General features: G+C 36.2%; 1 protein-coding gene across 1 annotated transcript in view; it reads right to left on the bottom strand.

The window, feature by feature from the left end:
- Positions 1-16,128, bottom strand: part of FMN2 (formin 2) — a 391,822-nt gene that overhangs the window by 63,243 nt on the left and 312,451 nt on the right. The window contains exon 15 of the mRNA XM_045453074.1: positions 10,680-10,731. Coding sequence (XP_045309030.1) covers positions 10,680-10,731 — 52 coding nt within the window. The remainder of the gene's footprint in view (positions 1-10,679; positions 10,732-16,128) is intronic.

Raw genomic sequence — 16,128 nt, 5'->3', positions numbered from 1 at the left:
ATATACACTTATGTCCCTCCTCCACCTCAGATTAAAAATCCCCAAGGTAAATGCTGCTGTGATTTCTATTGGCCTCAGTCTGTAACTATGTTGCATTTCAGAACAAACGGGGAGCGCACTAGTCAAAGAAATCTTAATTCTCTTTTCCACATAAGTTTATCCATATCTGACACAAGCAACAGTAGGCAATAAAAAATAAGATGATATGTTTTATAATGTAGAAGTTCTCACATACATAAAAAAATCAATTTATAAAAGCTCATTCACTATTCACCAAATTATCTCTTTTCAACCTTCATTTTCATATATTGCTGGTTATTTTTTAATTTTAATATTTATTTATTCTTGAGAGAGAGAGAGAGAGAGGGGGGGGGGAGGGGCAAGAGGGAGACACAAAATCTAAAGCAGGTTCCATGTTCTGAGCAGTCAGCACAGACCCCGACACGGGGCTTGAACCCATGAACTGCGAAATCATGACCTGAGCCTAAGTCAGATGCTTAACCGACTGAGCCACCCAGGTACCCCCATATATTGCTGGTTATTAACTTTAGAAAACTTGCTTCATCCATAGCCCAAGCTGGGGCCCCCCCATGCCAACCTGTCTAGGAGTCAATCAGGTTCACCCTTTTGAGAGTTTGCAATAATCACTGTAGAGAAAATTCAGACTTGAGCCACTATTAGCAGGTCACTAAGATAAACGTCGTGAAGTAACAATAATATCAAGTAATTATCTCATGCTTATTCTGTGCCAGGCACTGTTCTATTATTCTCATTTTAGAAATGAGGAAACAGAGCTACAGAAAGTTTTAATAAGTTTGCCTAAATTAGACAACTTTAGAAAGGGGGAGGGGGGGAGAGTAAACCTGGATTTATTAACCACTCTACTACACACATGGCCAGGGATGGGAACCTGCACTTATACCCGTCTCATTCCCACCCTTTCTGAGGTTGCTTACCTTTACCTTGGACTCCAGGCCTCTTAGGGATATCCCTTTGGCGGTGTTAACAATTTAAGGTAGTTCTCTAACAGGTAATGAAGTGCGCCCTCTAATGACTATCTTTTAAAGCAGATTTAAGTTGCCTTATGAAATGTGTATATGTATGAAGTCACCTAGAATGCTTCCATTTTTTCTTAGTTCGTTCTACTCAGAAAATCTGTCCCTCCCCCTGAAAGTGATTTTAGATTCATTTTTGTCGACTGTTTTTTCTAGAAGCTACTGTCGTAGAAACATAGTTTCTCAACCCCAGTGGATTTTCGTCATGATACTACTGTTAAATACACCTGCTAACTAAAATTAACTACTACCATTTCTAATTTTAATTTTCTAAAATATAAATGTAAAACAGTTGTCAAAATAGCATATCCCGTCTTTCTTGAATTGTCTTCACCCTTCCCACCTCCTGTAAGAACATAGCCATCCCAATCCCCAATGGTACTGTGGTGATTTCATTAGTCTTCTTCTTGGTTAGAGAGGATAAAACTTTAGGAGTTTTAACTTCTATCAAGTTAGAGAATGTAGCTCCTGGAAAAACTTTAGTCTATACAAGGCCCAAACATATTTTTGAACATTGGAATAGAGAAGATCTTTTCAACTCGACACAACATGGAAGAGTTTCTATTTTGAAAACAAAACTCTACAAAAGGGCAGTAATTCTGTGACGTATTTTTTTCCCTTCACAATTAGCAACCAAAGTTGAAAAGAAACATAACAAACTCTGAGGGAGAAGTTCCTAAAATGCTTCTATTCAGAACACACAAAAGCTAACAAAAACCTTCAGGAGAGACCAATACCTCAGAATATTTTTTATAAGTGACAAAGGTCAGCAAATCTGTACCAGGTGTCGCCGGCTCCCGCATTATTGAAAACCAGTGGATTTTATAAAAATTTAAATAATGCAGCCACAGAAGAAAATCCCTTTGTACAAAGAAAAGTGCCATACCTAACCTTTGCCACCTGGCCTGAAAGTGAAAGGTATGGAACACAGCTTCTTACCACTGATCCTAGGAATCTTCCTCCTAGGGGCCTCCAAATGGTAAGCCTTCTGGCAGGATTTGAAGCAGTTAACTGAGAAATTCAAATTGGAAAATAACAAACTCCAACGTTGTTTTACTTTATCAATATTGTTAAGAGAATGATGTAATTGTTTGGGGGTTTTTGCAAAGACATTCCGTGTCACTTCAGTTTTTAACACCAGGCTGGAGCCTGCCTGGTCTGCCAGCATAAGTCAGATAAACACAGACCTGTAGTCTTTCTATTCATCTCCGGATAGTTACTCAGAAAGATTCTGGAAAATATGCCTATTATGAACTAAACATTTCACTTTTCATTTTATCCATGTGCCAGAAGTCCATTCCTTGGATAAACACTTTACAAACTGACACTCTAAAAGTCACTAAACATGATAAAGTATGTGTGCATCATTTCAGGACTGATTAAATATTTTCTCTCCCATGACAAATGAACAGTTACATACTATATGAAGCAATTGGAACCAACATTCCTTTTCTTTCTTTCCTTCATTTTGTCTTTATTTTGCACGAAAGATTAATTTTCCATTTCAACTCATTTGTTATGCAATCTTGGCTTTGGTAAAATACCACTCAAGCAATATTACACGCAGAAATAGTATTTATTTTTTTAAACATGTGATTTTAAATTCTTTCACAAATGTGCTTTCTTCCCCTACTGTTTCTCACCTTTTATCACTGGTTGTTTGCAATTTCCTTTGTTTTTGTTTATATATAATGGGGGATGGAGGAGAACTACTGTATTCTATTTAAAAGTTAAAAAAAAAAAAGATTGGTAGTATGAGGTACCTTAAGTGTGTGTTAAAACTATACAATCATTCTTCATCACATCATAATACCAAATAAAGCACATTAATTTACTAATTCTGTAAGTATGATTGTAATCATTGCTTCTCTACTTAACAAATTTACTGTTGCCTCACTTATGATAAGATTAGCTACACTCTACTCTTTCTCTTGTCTTTAGCTCATGGGGGTAGGGAGGGAGACTTTCGTTCTGAAACAATTTTGAAAACAGAACTTTACAAAAAATTTCAGTAGGATATATGTCCTGTTGGAAGAGACAAACATCTTGAAATGAATGTAAGAAAAATCATGAACTTCCTGGAATAATGAAATAGTTCTTTTAAAATGAAGAAATGGTGCAAACAAATTACTTAGTTTTCCATTATTCATAAAAGGTGCCACAAGTTAATTATACCTTTCTCAGCTTGATTTCCTTTATCTAAAACATCATGTAAATTAACTGACAAAGATTAGTTATCTAATGTAATAGTTATCATTCAAATTTTACTTTTAGTCATTTCCATCTGCTTATTGATGCCAGAATAATAAATTTAGTGAAACTAAAGGAACTGATAGCTGAAACAAACTGCTTCAAAAATCTGCTCTTTTTCTCTTTCAAAAGCCAGTTTCACCACAAAATACGTATTTTACCAGTGGAATTAATAGAAGAAATCTAAGAAAAATTTGAAGTTAGCCACAATTTAAAAATAAGTATCTCTGAGTATCAGAAGCCAATTTTATAATTCCAACTCTCGTTATTCTTTAAATAGAAATATGAAGGAATGGCCACTTATTAGACAAATTCAGAATCTCTACATTCCCTGCTAATGAGCTGAGACAGACACTGAGTAATTCTGTGGGAAAATAAAAACAACATATTTGGTCTGGTGATATTTTTTCCACAATTAAAGAAAGCCACTTATGTTAATTAAAAATAAAATAAAAGCAGAAGCTGAAATAAACACATACTGTGTGTATGCAAGCAACCTTAACAAGAGTCTGCTGAAATCCATCTTGTAATACAATATGATAGCTTGGCTTGCCCAGGGAAATCATCTGAAGATGAGAATATGTTCATCCGATTTGTATTTGGGTTTTGGGTAAGGTTCAAGATCATCTGCTCAGTTGTCTCACTTTCTGGGAGAACTGGAGTTCAGTTAAACTATTCACTATCCAAAAACTATACATTTGTGTTCATGTGAAATAGGAACATAAAGTCCCACTTCTCAGATTAATAGTAAAAATGTGTGGCAAACAGACAAAATTAGCATATAAAACGATCACGCTAGCAAATGGAACATGAAAAAAAAATTGATTTTCTTCAAAAATATATAACCATTGTTTCTTTTGAATATTTTTATTTAGTTAGGAAATCATAAAATGACCTAAAAAATCCATAATATTCCACTATAGAAAAAAATTCTAATTAGTATCTTGATAAAAGTTCACTTATCCATTTTAAACTAAAAGCCAAGACTTTTTTTTCTTTGTAAGCACTCAAATATAGAGATGAATTAGTATATAGTTCCTTTCAAAGCATGCTGATAACTTGAGTTTGTGTAATTTACAAAACATTTTCATGAATATACTTTTCTAGTAAAGGCCTCTTACTCGCCTCATTTAAGGAAATTTTTTAGACTGCAAAACACAAGCAAGGTATTCTGTTCCTACAGCCTTGGAAGATAGGAGAAAGGATGAGGTTATATGCCTTTTACAAACAAGGAAGCTAAGCCCCAACCACTCTGTGGTTTTTCCAATTGCAATTCTAAGGTAGAGCTGTCTGGGCCCTGTCCACCGAACTGGCTTGCCTTCTTTCATAGCAACTGTGGGGAGAGCATGGAATGCTAAATTACCTCAAAAACTTTGTGAAACAGAAGGGTTCCATCACGCTATGTTCTGTGAGACATTTATAGTGTGACCCAGCTGTCACAATTACCTGTAAATGACTCTCAACTAGTTCTAAAAAGGAAAGCACATACATTTGTCACTGGGCCGCTTCTGATAGGGTACAAAGTAAAACTCAAACGTCTTGAGCTGTAACAGCAACACTGAGATAAAAACAGGACCTCACAAGAAAATTCCTTTGATTAAGATGTGTTCAATATATTCGTACAACCTGTGTCTTTGCTGCCTCGAGTTCAGGAAAATGAGGAAGTTCAGCTTTGCTGGGATTTAAATAGGTAGACCAAGTAGGATCAGTGTGTTTATATATCATCTTACCTCTAAAATGGATTACATCCGGCTTAATAATATGACACATAGAACATAATAATAACCTATAATAAACAGAAAATAAAGGGGTAATGGGAGAAATGGGAGACTGAGAAGCTATCTGTCCAAATACACATTTGTGACTCTCCTCTAGGGGCCTTGCTGAGGCAACTCACAGAGATCAGAGAGTGAGAAGAGTTGGCATTTCACCTTAAAGTGTGTGTGTGTGTGTGTGTGTGTGTGTGTGTGTGTCTGTGTGTGTAGTGGGGGTGGGTTAGATGGAGGGGTTTCTGGCCAATTCAAGCACAAAGAGAAACTGTAAACACGTGAGGCCTTGGGTTCCCAAGAAGTTTACACTGGTAGAAAGAGCATTTGGTGATTACTGCCAGAGGTGGGAATGGGGTGGTTTACAAAATGGTCAAAGCCTCATAGCTGGGAAGGAGACCCAAGACTCTAGAATCTGGGTCAAATCCACCATTCCCTCAGCTGAGGGAGAGGAGCCAGCCAGCTTGGCTTAATTGAAACCCCTTCATCACATCAGGAAGAAATGCTTCTGCCTACTCACATACACAGTTCTAGGAAAAGCAGTGAACTCAGCTGAGGCTGGTGTTCTTCCAGATTGCCAGGCATATGTGTGATTTTATTTTAAACATAGCATCCTAAAAGCTGCCCCTGGGTTAGAATAGCTATTGTTCAGCAAATGACTGGTCAGAGATTGTGCTGAAGCTCTTAGTGCCAGGCAGGCTTATATCATTTGCTGATGGATCTGTATGCATCCTGGGGAATGTTTCCAAGTCTGCTCCACATCCTGGTCTGATGGCTCATGAGTAAGTTCAGCCTAGTAAACTTATGCACAGCCTTCCCAAACCCTAGGGTAGACTGTGATCCCGGAAGAATACTTCTTCTCTGGTTCTTTCTGTGAAACTTCTGATTGCTTGACCATTTTGCTCCTTGAATCCTGGAGCTGTGAGTGCCCTCTTAACTGCTTTACACTAAGACCTCCATTGTTTTCAACAAACATTTAGGCATGGAATTCTCCTCTGTTCCAAAAAAAGGCAAGTCCTCTCAGACAGACCTGCAGACCTCTGGGTAGGATGTCCGTGTCTCTGCACAAGAGCTAAAACTAGAGGTGGGGCAGTGGCCCACTTGTCCCAAAGTGAGACTTTTGCTCTACAAGCAGGAACCGGATAGCCCCTAATCTCCTTGGCTTGCACTTCTTGGTGTATGCAGAACCCTTACCCTAATAATAAGCTGGGACAAAAAATTGGGGGCCCAATATTCTTAATCTGCCACTTCTAGGGGAGAGCTTATACCCTGCAAAAGGGGCCTGGGTTGAGGAAGGGAGCCCCCTCAACCCAGACAAGGGGAGCCCCCTTGTCTTGACACCATAGTCTAGACTTCTGTAGTAAGCTGCAGCTGGTGGGAAGAGTAGTGCTGGCAGTCTGCTGATAAAGGGTGAAATAACAGAGTGGGAGCGAGAGAGAGGGCACCTGCCTGGGTTAGAGCTTCGAGAGTAGTTTCCATAAGATATAATTGATGTGTGGCTCAAATGTCACAGATCTAGTAGACCGTTTCGAATGAATGATTCTCCATTTGCTGGGTGCCCTGAGAACATTTCCTAATAATGCCAAGTGATTGTTTTACATAATTTTCTCCAGCTAAATGTTTGTTTGTTGGGAAGAGAGTTCATTCTAGAAGTCAGTCTCCTAAGCTCAAGAATTTTGTTAAATACAAGAGGATTTAAAAAATCTATATCAGGGGCACCTGGGTGGCTCAGTCGGTTAAGCGTCCGACTTTGGCTCAGTTCATGATCTCATGGCTTGTGAGTTCAAGCCCCATGTGGGGCTCTGTTCTGAGAGCTCGAAACCTGGGGCCTGCTTCTGATTCAGTCTCCCTATCTCTCTACTCCTCTCCTGTTCACGCTCTGTCTCTCCCTCTCTCAAAAATAAATAAACACTAAAAAAATTTAAAAAAAAATCTATATGAGGCAGGGGCTCTATACATAACTCATTTAATTATTTTGAAATATCTCCACCCACTTACCCACTTATCTACATATTATTTCACTTATTTCAGGTAAGGACAAAGATGTAAAGTTATGGTAAATCCTTGAAGTCACAGTGCCAGAAGGATGGCGCGAGCACAGATACACATGTGATACCAAAATCTTGTTCCATGACCATGCGAAGCTGCCCAGTGTCTGATCCAACGGAGACAGTGAATCAAACAAATAAACATATGGCCTAAGTCTGAAATCTGTCTGTTTCTATTACTACCACCAAACTTTTTCTAATCTCTAATTAAGATAATAACGTGAATACAATATAGCAATTGACATCTGACCATTGGCTAAAATCTTAGCATCTGGCAAATACTAACTAACTTAATTCTCACCTACAGAGTGGGTACTGTTATGCTGGGGTTATAGTATTGGCCTGAAATCACAGAGCTAACACATGAAAGGCAGGATTTGGTCTCCAAGGTCATCAGGCCCACGTTACACTGCCTTCCTGAATAGAATTACTATTAATTGCTGACCTGGTCATGTAAGACTGCTACAAAAATCTTTATTTATTTCTTTGAGAAATGTTTCATATGATTATTTTTATTTTCGAATTTCAGAATTTTTTAATTATAAAAGATGGCTCTTTGACTAACAATTTGGTCATTAGGCAGTTTTTCTTCCATGCATCTAACTGAAATTTCTGTTTGTCATAATTTAAGGACTTGACTTTTTTTTTTAATTCCAGTATAGTTGGTATACAATGTTATGTTAGTTTCTCTGTACACTATGGTGATTCAACAATCCCTTTATTTTTGTTAAAATTTTATTGAGGATTTTTGCATCTAGGTTCATCAGACATATGGGTCTCTAATTCTCTTTTCTTGTGTCTTTATCTAGTTTTGGCATAAGGGTAATGCTGGCCTCATAGAATGAACTTGGATGCTTTCCTTCCTTTTCAATTTTTGAAATGGTTTGAGAAGAATAGGTATTAACTCTCCTTTAAATGTTTGGTTGATGTTTGGTAGAATTCACCTGTGAAGCCATCTGGTCCTGAACTTTTGTTCATTGAAAGTTTTTTGATTATTGATTCAATTTTGTTGCTGGTAATTAGTCTGTTCAAATTTTCTACTTCTTCCTGCTTCAATTTTGATAGTTTATATGGTTCTGGAATTTATCCATTTCTTCTAGTTTGTCCAATTTGTTGGCATATAATTTTTAGTAATACTCTCTTACAATTCTTTGTATTTCTATGGTATCAGTTGTTATTTCTCTTTAATTTCTGATTTTGTTGTTTCAAATCCCCCCCGCTTTCTGTTTCTGCTGACGAGTCTGCTAAAGGTTTATAAATTTTATCTTTTCAAAGAACAAGCTCCTGCTTTCATTGAGCTGTTCTATTGTTGTTGTTGTTGTTTTACTTTCTATTTAATTTATTTCTACTCTAATCACCACTATTTCCTTCTTTCTACTGGTTTGGGTTTTGTTTGCTCTTTTTTAGCTCCTTTAGATGTAAGATTAGGTTGTTTGATATTTGTCTTGCTTCTTGAAATGGGCATGTATTGCTCTAAACTTACCTCTTAGACCAGCTTTTGCCCCATTGTGTATTCATTTTCATTTGTTTTCATGTACTTTTAAATTTTTGTCTTTTATTTCCTGGATGACCCATTCATTGTTTAGTAGCATGTTATTTAACCTCCATGTATTTGTGGTTTTTCCAGATTTTTTCTTGTGGTTCATTTCTACTTTCATATTGTTACGGTCAGAAAATATGCAATTTATGCCTTCAATGTTTTTGAATTTGTGGAGACTTGTTTTGTGACCTAATATGTGATCTATTCTGGAGAATGTTCCATGTGCACTTGAAAAGAATGTATATTCTGCAGTTTTAGGATGGAATATTCTGAATATATCTGTTAGATCCAGTTGGTCCAAGATGTCTTTCAAAGCCACTGTTTCCTTATTGATTTTGTTTGAGTGATCTGTCCATTGTCGTAACTGGGGTGTTAATGTCCTCTACTATTATTGAACTACTATCAATTACTTCCTTTATGTTTGTCATTGGTTGCTTTATGTTATTTGGGTGCTATCATGTTGGGTGCATACATATTTACAATTATTATTTTCTTGTTGTATTTTCCCCTTTATTATTACATATTGTCCTTCCTTTCTCTCCTGTTACAGTCTTTGTTTTAAAGTCTATTTTGTCCAGTAGAAGTATTGCTACCCTGGCTTTCTTTTCACTTCTATTTGCATGATAAGTACTTTTTTACCCCTTCATTTTCAATCTGTCTTTAGGTCGGAAATGGGTCTTGCTTTTTTAACCATTCTGTCACCCTATGTCTTTTGATTAGAGTGTTTAGTCCTTTTATATTCAAAGTAATTATTGACAGATAATTTCAAAGTAGTCATTGGTAGATTTATTAATTTTTATATGAATATTTTTGGGTTGTGGAATGAATCATCTGAGTTTCCATTATTTCTTATGGGGAAATTTGTTTTGATATACAAGTGCTTTGGATTACAAGCATGTTTCTGGAATGAATTATGTTCACAAACAAAGGTTTCACTGTACTTTTAAGATGCGAATAACATTTAGCAGCACCTGGGTGGCTCAGTTGGTTAAGCATCTGATTTTGTCTCAGGTCATGATCTCGTGGTTTGTGAGTTCGAGGCCCACATTGGGCTCTGTGCTGACAGCTCAGAGTCTGCTCCAGATTCTGTCTCCCCTCTCTCTCTGCCCCTCTCCTGCGCTTGCTCTCTCTCGCCCTCAAAAATAAACAAACACTAAAAAATAAAAAAAAAGGATGTGATTAACATTTAAATCAGTAGACTTAGAGAAAGCAGGTTATCCTCCATAATGTGGATGGGCCTAATTCAATCAGTCGAAGGTCTTAAGAAAAGTGGCTACCCTAGTATGAAGACATTCTGGAATTCTGTCTCCAAAATGCTCTCAGACTCAAGGTTATAACATTAACTACTACCAGTAATTACCACTCTGTTATGGGCCAATTCCTTAATCTCTCTCTCTCTCTCTCTCTCTCCCTGCACACACATTTGCGCACACACGCACACACACACACACACACACACACACACACACACACACACACACACCTGTCTGTTTTCTGGAAAACACTGACTAATACAGAGAGAAAAGAGAAAAGGGGAAAATTGAGGCAGAGAAGCCAAGATATTTGTGAGCTCCTTTTCTATGCTTACTCACTCATGATTCTGAAATCTCCATTCTGAAAGTAAAAGTTTATGCACAGGAAGTTCCCAACTTCCTACTTAGGCTCTACTTTTTAATGTGGAAACTCAATAGTTTCCTATAATCAACTCTTACCTTCTTTCTTGAAACAGGTTCCTGCTATCTTCCTTTCTCTTGTACTTCCACAGTCCTAAATCTCATTCAAAGAAAGTGCTAAGCTATTCACAATAATTTGATACTTAACAGATTCATACAGAAACTAGAGTCCAAAAAATAAAATTCTGAAATTCAATCATATTCAGGTAAACTATTACTTTCTTTTTCTCTTACGCTTGAAAATAAAAACGGAGCTAATAATTGGTTCCTTGAGATAAAAACATACTAAGTATTTAATAAACTTATTCTGAAAAGAAATTTGTATATCAAAGGAAGTAATTTCTCACCATTTATGAGTCTCTGTCAGTGAATTCTCCTCTGCCTCTTGGTCAATTTTAGCTGCAAATGCAAAAATAGAAAAAGAAATGAGATAAATGATAGTTACGCTATCTTAAGCAAAATACGATCCAAATAATATGAAATATATTTTGATTCATTACTAATTGTTAATTCTAATATATTCCTCAAAGTTTATTTTAAATCTATTAATATGATTAAGTAGATTACATTTAATTTTCTTTACCTATGTATCAACACATAAATATATGTAAATTAAAATTTTTAAATTCTAAGTAATTCCCTTTTTTCTAAGTTAATTTCTTTAAGTCAGTCACATTAACCTGAGAAAACAAAACAGTGGCTAATTTCATAATCACATTAAAAGTGTTTGTCATATTAATTTGTTTAAATTAGGATTTTAATGCCAATAATTACTTGAAAATAATTCTCTCAGGCAAAGGTAGAAAAACCAAGTCAAGAAACTAAATAGAAATGGTTGTGACCTTCTTGACTAGTGCTCTCCATACCAGACCACAAATGAACAGATACACAGATTATTTCTACAGAAGTACAGGATGAGATACTAATATTTTCTACTAATGAAAGTAAGGAGGCAATAGTGTACTCATTTATTTGCTAGCATTTTTGTCTAAACACAAATGGTAGACTGACAAACCCAAAGATCAAATTTGAGAAGGTGATTATATCATTATTTGAAATTATTTGAAAAAACATAGGAACTTCATTACATAAAACATGTGTGGCAGTGACTTTTACATTTTTCGACCAGCAAGCGTGATGTATGTATGTACTCCACATACACGCACGTGCACACACACTGAACCTAAAGTTTAAAAAATACTCTTCATGTGATGCTAATATTTTTAGACTATTCTACTAGAATAGTGCAGTTTAGTGTAGTGTAGTGTAGTGTAGTTTCAAAGTGTAGTTGTCACCCACTAAGTTGACTTCATGCATCACTAATGGTTGTCACACACACTTTGAAAATCACTAAGCAACAGGACAAAAAGTTAAAAAAATCAGTTAAAAGAAAAAAAACCCTAGAACTAGTGAAAGAAGTTGTCTTTTGGGTCACACTTGTGACCATCTGGAGAAATGAGGAGAAAAGTGGAGGAGGGCGAGTTGATTATAAAAAATTGGAACTGTGCATGAAATCAAACCCATGGTCACTTGAGAATTGTCAAAGTGTCTCTATCACTACTTAAAACACAATAATCCAGCTTGGGCTGGTTAATGTTTTACAACCTCAAGATAGTGTTTGTTCAAAGGTCTGTACAGTATCTTTAAAGCCATAATTCAGGGGCATGCTGCCACTCTTGGCCAAGATTGTCGAATTTAGCAGGGATCATTTGACCTGGCAGCAGAGAGCATTGTTTTCTCCTTTACATTTTTGTACTTTAGATTGTTTACATGAACTTACAGGTCAATTGTTAGTCATATTAAAAAATAGAATAAATGCTCCATGATTTTACTTTGAAAAGGTTCCAACATGAATACATTGTCTTATAAAATCTGCTCTGGGCTGCCTAGCTTAAAAACGGTGTGCTTCAAGAAGCAATTCTAGAACAATATAGAGTATAAGGGAAAACAAAAAAGTAGCACAATGTGTGCCATTTTCAGAAAGGACATTCTTCCAATTGCCCTCATATGTATATATATTTTTTTCCTTTTTTAAAAAATACAGAGATTAAGAGTGAGGTTGGAAGAAAATTTCTGGATTATGTTAGAAGAATCAAGTAAACTTCTTATGAAATTTAAAACATGCTGGAATGAGTGCGAGAGATCTGTGTTCTATTCCTGATTCTACCATTAAAATTAGCTACGTAATCTTAGGCAAATAGATTAATCTGTTGACATATATAAAATATTTAACATAGTGCCTCCAATAATTAGCAGGGACTAAATAAATGTTCTTTGAAAATGTTGGATTTTAAGCTCTTGAAATTTGTAAGGTGATATATAATTATCTTTAATTGAATACATCAAAAGCTATTTTATTAGGTTTCAACTTATATGAAGATAAAGAAAGCACATAGTTACAGCTTTTCAAAAAGTATAAGCCCCTAAATTGTGGTGAGTAGAGTGAAGTGAGTTTCATATGTTCATAATGATTCCTTTTGATGTGTACTAAAACAGTTCTTGCTTCACTGCATGAGCAAGTTTGGCTTAAAAAAAAAAAAAAAAAACACTCTAATTCAATGTGGCAAAAGATTGGATCTTACCAAGGGAACTAAACATAAAAACAGACCCTCCTCCCAAACCTAATAGCTGTATTACAATCATAAAACCAAATTGGAAGAGCGGAGAATACTTAAAAATGCTCTATTATCCATTATCTTTACATGATTTTGAAGCTAAGAGGATTTGTGTATTCAGAGTGTAATCAGCTTTGATAAACAGTCAAATGAGAGATCAAAGCAAGTGCATTAGAGTACACATTTCAACTCTTGATGTAGAGTCAACAATTCAGTGAACTAGACAGATTTTCCTTTGTATGGCAATCTTAGAAACAAAAACTTTCTGAAAAGTTGGGGTGTAATTCAGTTTTCTGGGAACAGTGAAACACCATTTTCCAACAAGCTGCTTGTGTAAACACTCCATCAACATTTTGCTGTTGTGATTCTTTGAAACACACTTAGGATGTTAACTTAGTGACACATGCAGGATTCTGTTTCTTTAGTTAATGAGTATGAAATCTACCAAAGTAAAATAAAATGTAATTAAGTTAGAGAAAATTAGGATATCTTTTAGCAACAAAATAAGAATAACACTGCCATTCATGTAGGAGGTATTCAAGCTAGTCACATCCAGGGACCAAAATCTTAAAGACTGTGTTTTTCCATCTGAGTAGAAGCTTCTGACAGGCAGTGGCCATCTGTGTTATATAAATAACTTTTCTAGTAAAAGCTGAAGGTGACATAGAAATAAGATTATTTTCTATAAACCATTTCAACATCTTATTGCTAATTATTTCATTCCCTGAGCTATATTTTCAAAAATACAAATACTGTTTTTAGTTCATTTCTAATGGCACAGATGGCTTTGTGACTAGTTTTGAATGCCAATGTTACTTTTAGCACCAGTTTCCTATATATTTACAACATAGTGTCAATAAACCTTTATCAATTAAGTATGCAAATTTTTCTTGGTAAGAGTTATAAAAGGTTCCAATTTTCTATTTAAATTTTTTTTTTCAACGTTTATTTATTTTTGGGACAGAGAGAGACAGAGCATGAACGGGGGAGGGGCAGAGAGAGAGGGAGACACAGAATCGGAAACAGGTTCCAGGCTCTGAGCCATCAGCCCAGAGCCTGACGCCGGGCTCGAACTCACGGACCGCGAGATCGTGAGCTGGCTGAAGTCGGACGCTTAACCGACTGCGCCCCCCAGGCGCCCCCCAATTTTCTATTTAAAGGATGACTAAGTTTCCAATTCTTTGTTTTTAACTTTAAAAAACAATTGGTTTTGAGAGTGAAAGAGAGCGTGCATGATCTGGGAGGGGCAGGCAGAAAGGGAGACACAGAATTCGAAGCAGGCTCCAGGTTCTGAGCTGTCAGCACAGAGCCCGACGCGGGGCTCAAATTCATGAACTGTGAGATCATGACCTGAGCCGAAGTCAGATGCTCAACCGACTGAGCCACTCAGGGACCCCAAATTTTCCCATTCTTTATAGCACATAGCTTATTTCTTTTTTTCATATGTCAAATGAGAATGGTGGCCTTCTAGTCATTCATGATAATGGTAACTACAGAAAAGTTGAAAAAAAGCATTAAAATAGGCAAACAGGTCCATGGCTTGGTTTAGAGTGACCTTCATATTGTCATCCAATCACCTGAGGCTCCCTGCACCTCTATTGCCAGGAAGCCTTGACCACCTTTGATGAAGGAATTGGCGTGACTCCTAATGGACACCACCAACCCAGGGCACCCTTGGCCTCAGATCCCTAGGACATGCCCTCTCCCACATGGTGCATGAAAGAGTTACAGTTCCTTGGCAAGGTTCTTACCACTCAAACTCATTTTCATTATCTCATCAGGGTCAGTGTTTCGGTTTAGGACATGACATTCAGAATCAGGCAGACCTATGCATGAATTCTATACCAGCCACTAAGTTGTGTTAGATTTTAATAACCTTACTAATCACACGGGTTTAGTAACTTTTCTTTATCATTATAACAGGGTAATAATTTCCTTATTATGCATAAAATAATGCATAAACCACCTGCTGCATAGGTAATAATTTTTCTGTCTTTCTTTTCCTCTCCACATTACCATGACTATATAAAAAAAAAAAAGGACTGGGATATGTTACTTTCAAAATGTAAAAACTTCTCCATTGGAGGAGCACCAAATATCTTCTTAATCCTTCTACATAGAACCCAGATTCAGAATGAGGCTTATATATTGCTAAAATAAGAGTGCCTCCTTATAACAATATAATGAAGTTATGGGCCAAGACATATCACAGGAGGCTCAAACACTTTTACAAAAAACAAAAAATAACTCTATATTTAATATCTTTTCTTGTTTTTTATTTCTACTTAATTTGTATGTGTTGTTGTTTTCACAGGCTCCTAATACTTATTAGAGTATAAGCAGAGGCTAACAGTTTCTCAGTCCTTTTTGTGGGGGTACAGTAGTAAATAAAATTGCTGTATGGGGGAAAAGAGTACCTTTTGTAAATTTAGGGAAAAACTACAGAAATCCAAAAGATAAGGTATTTTGAAAGTTTGCAATATTCCTCTAAAGCATGCATGTTTTACTCTAATATACTACGGGTAACCATTCCTATCTTGATGTCTGGGTTCCACAGCCAAGAAAATGTTCTGAGACTGGATGTACTGGGAACAGAGTTTAAAGTGGGGAGAAGAAAATCAGAATGGTGAAATAAAACAATCAATCCTGTACTGATACTAGAAGGAAGAAAAAGTACAATGTAGTTTAAGAAGGAAGGCAAAATGAAAAGTGGTTTGTACTGACACAATCTCCAGAGAATATTAGTAACTCACAGACCTAAAATCGAAACATGTAGAAATGAATGGACCTTATATGAGCTGATCAATCAACTGTGCACTTCAGGGGCAAACTGGGTATTAGATATTAATAAAACTATTGCAACTCTTGTAGGGATGGTTTCCCCTTGCCCCCCAAATCTCAAAAGCTAGAAATTTGTAATTTGAGGCAGACAAAGCTTGTGGTTAAAACCATATAATAAAAGAAACACTGAACTTTTTAGGAGACAGTCTTTATTTATTTAGTTGGTTAGTTTCACCTCCCCCCTACTTATTTATTTTAAGGCTAGGGCATAAGATTACCTTTCAGGTCCAATTCTGCCAGAGACCATTGGCATGGACATTCCTACGTTCCTAAACATGAAACTACTTAAAAAAAATGTTTCAGTGATTCTGTTTGAGCACTTTGGCATTCAGTGATCTCT

The sequence above is a fragment of the Leopardus geoffroyi genome, chromosome C3 (assembly GCF_018350155.1).
Source record: "Leopardus geoffroyi isolate Oge1 chromosome C3, O.geoffroyi_Oge1_pat1.0, whole genome shotgun sequence".
NCBI lineage: Eukaryota > Metazoa > Chordata > Mammalia > Carnivora > Felidae > Leopardus > Leopardus geoffroyi.
This window is presented reverse-complemented; position numbering and strand designations above follow the sequence as displayed.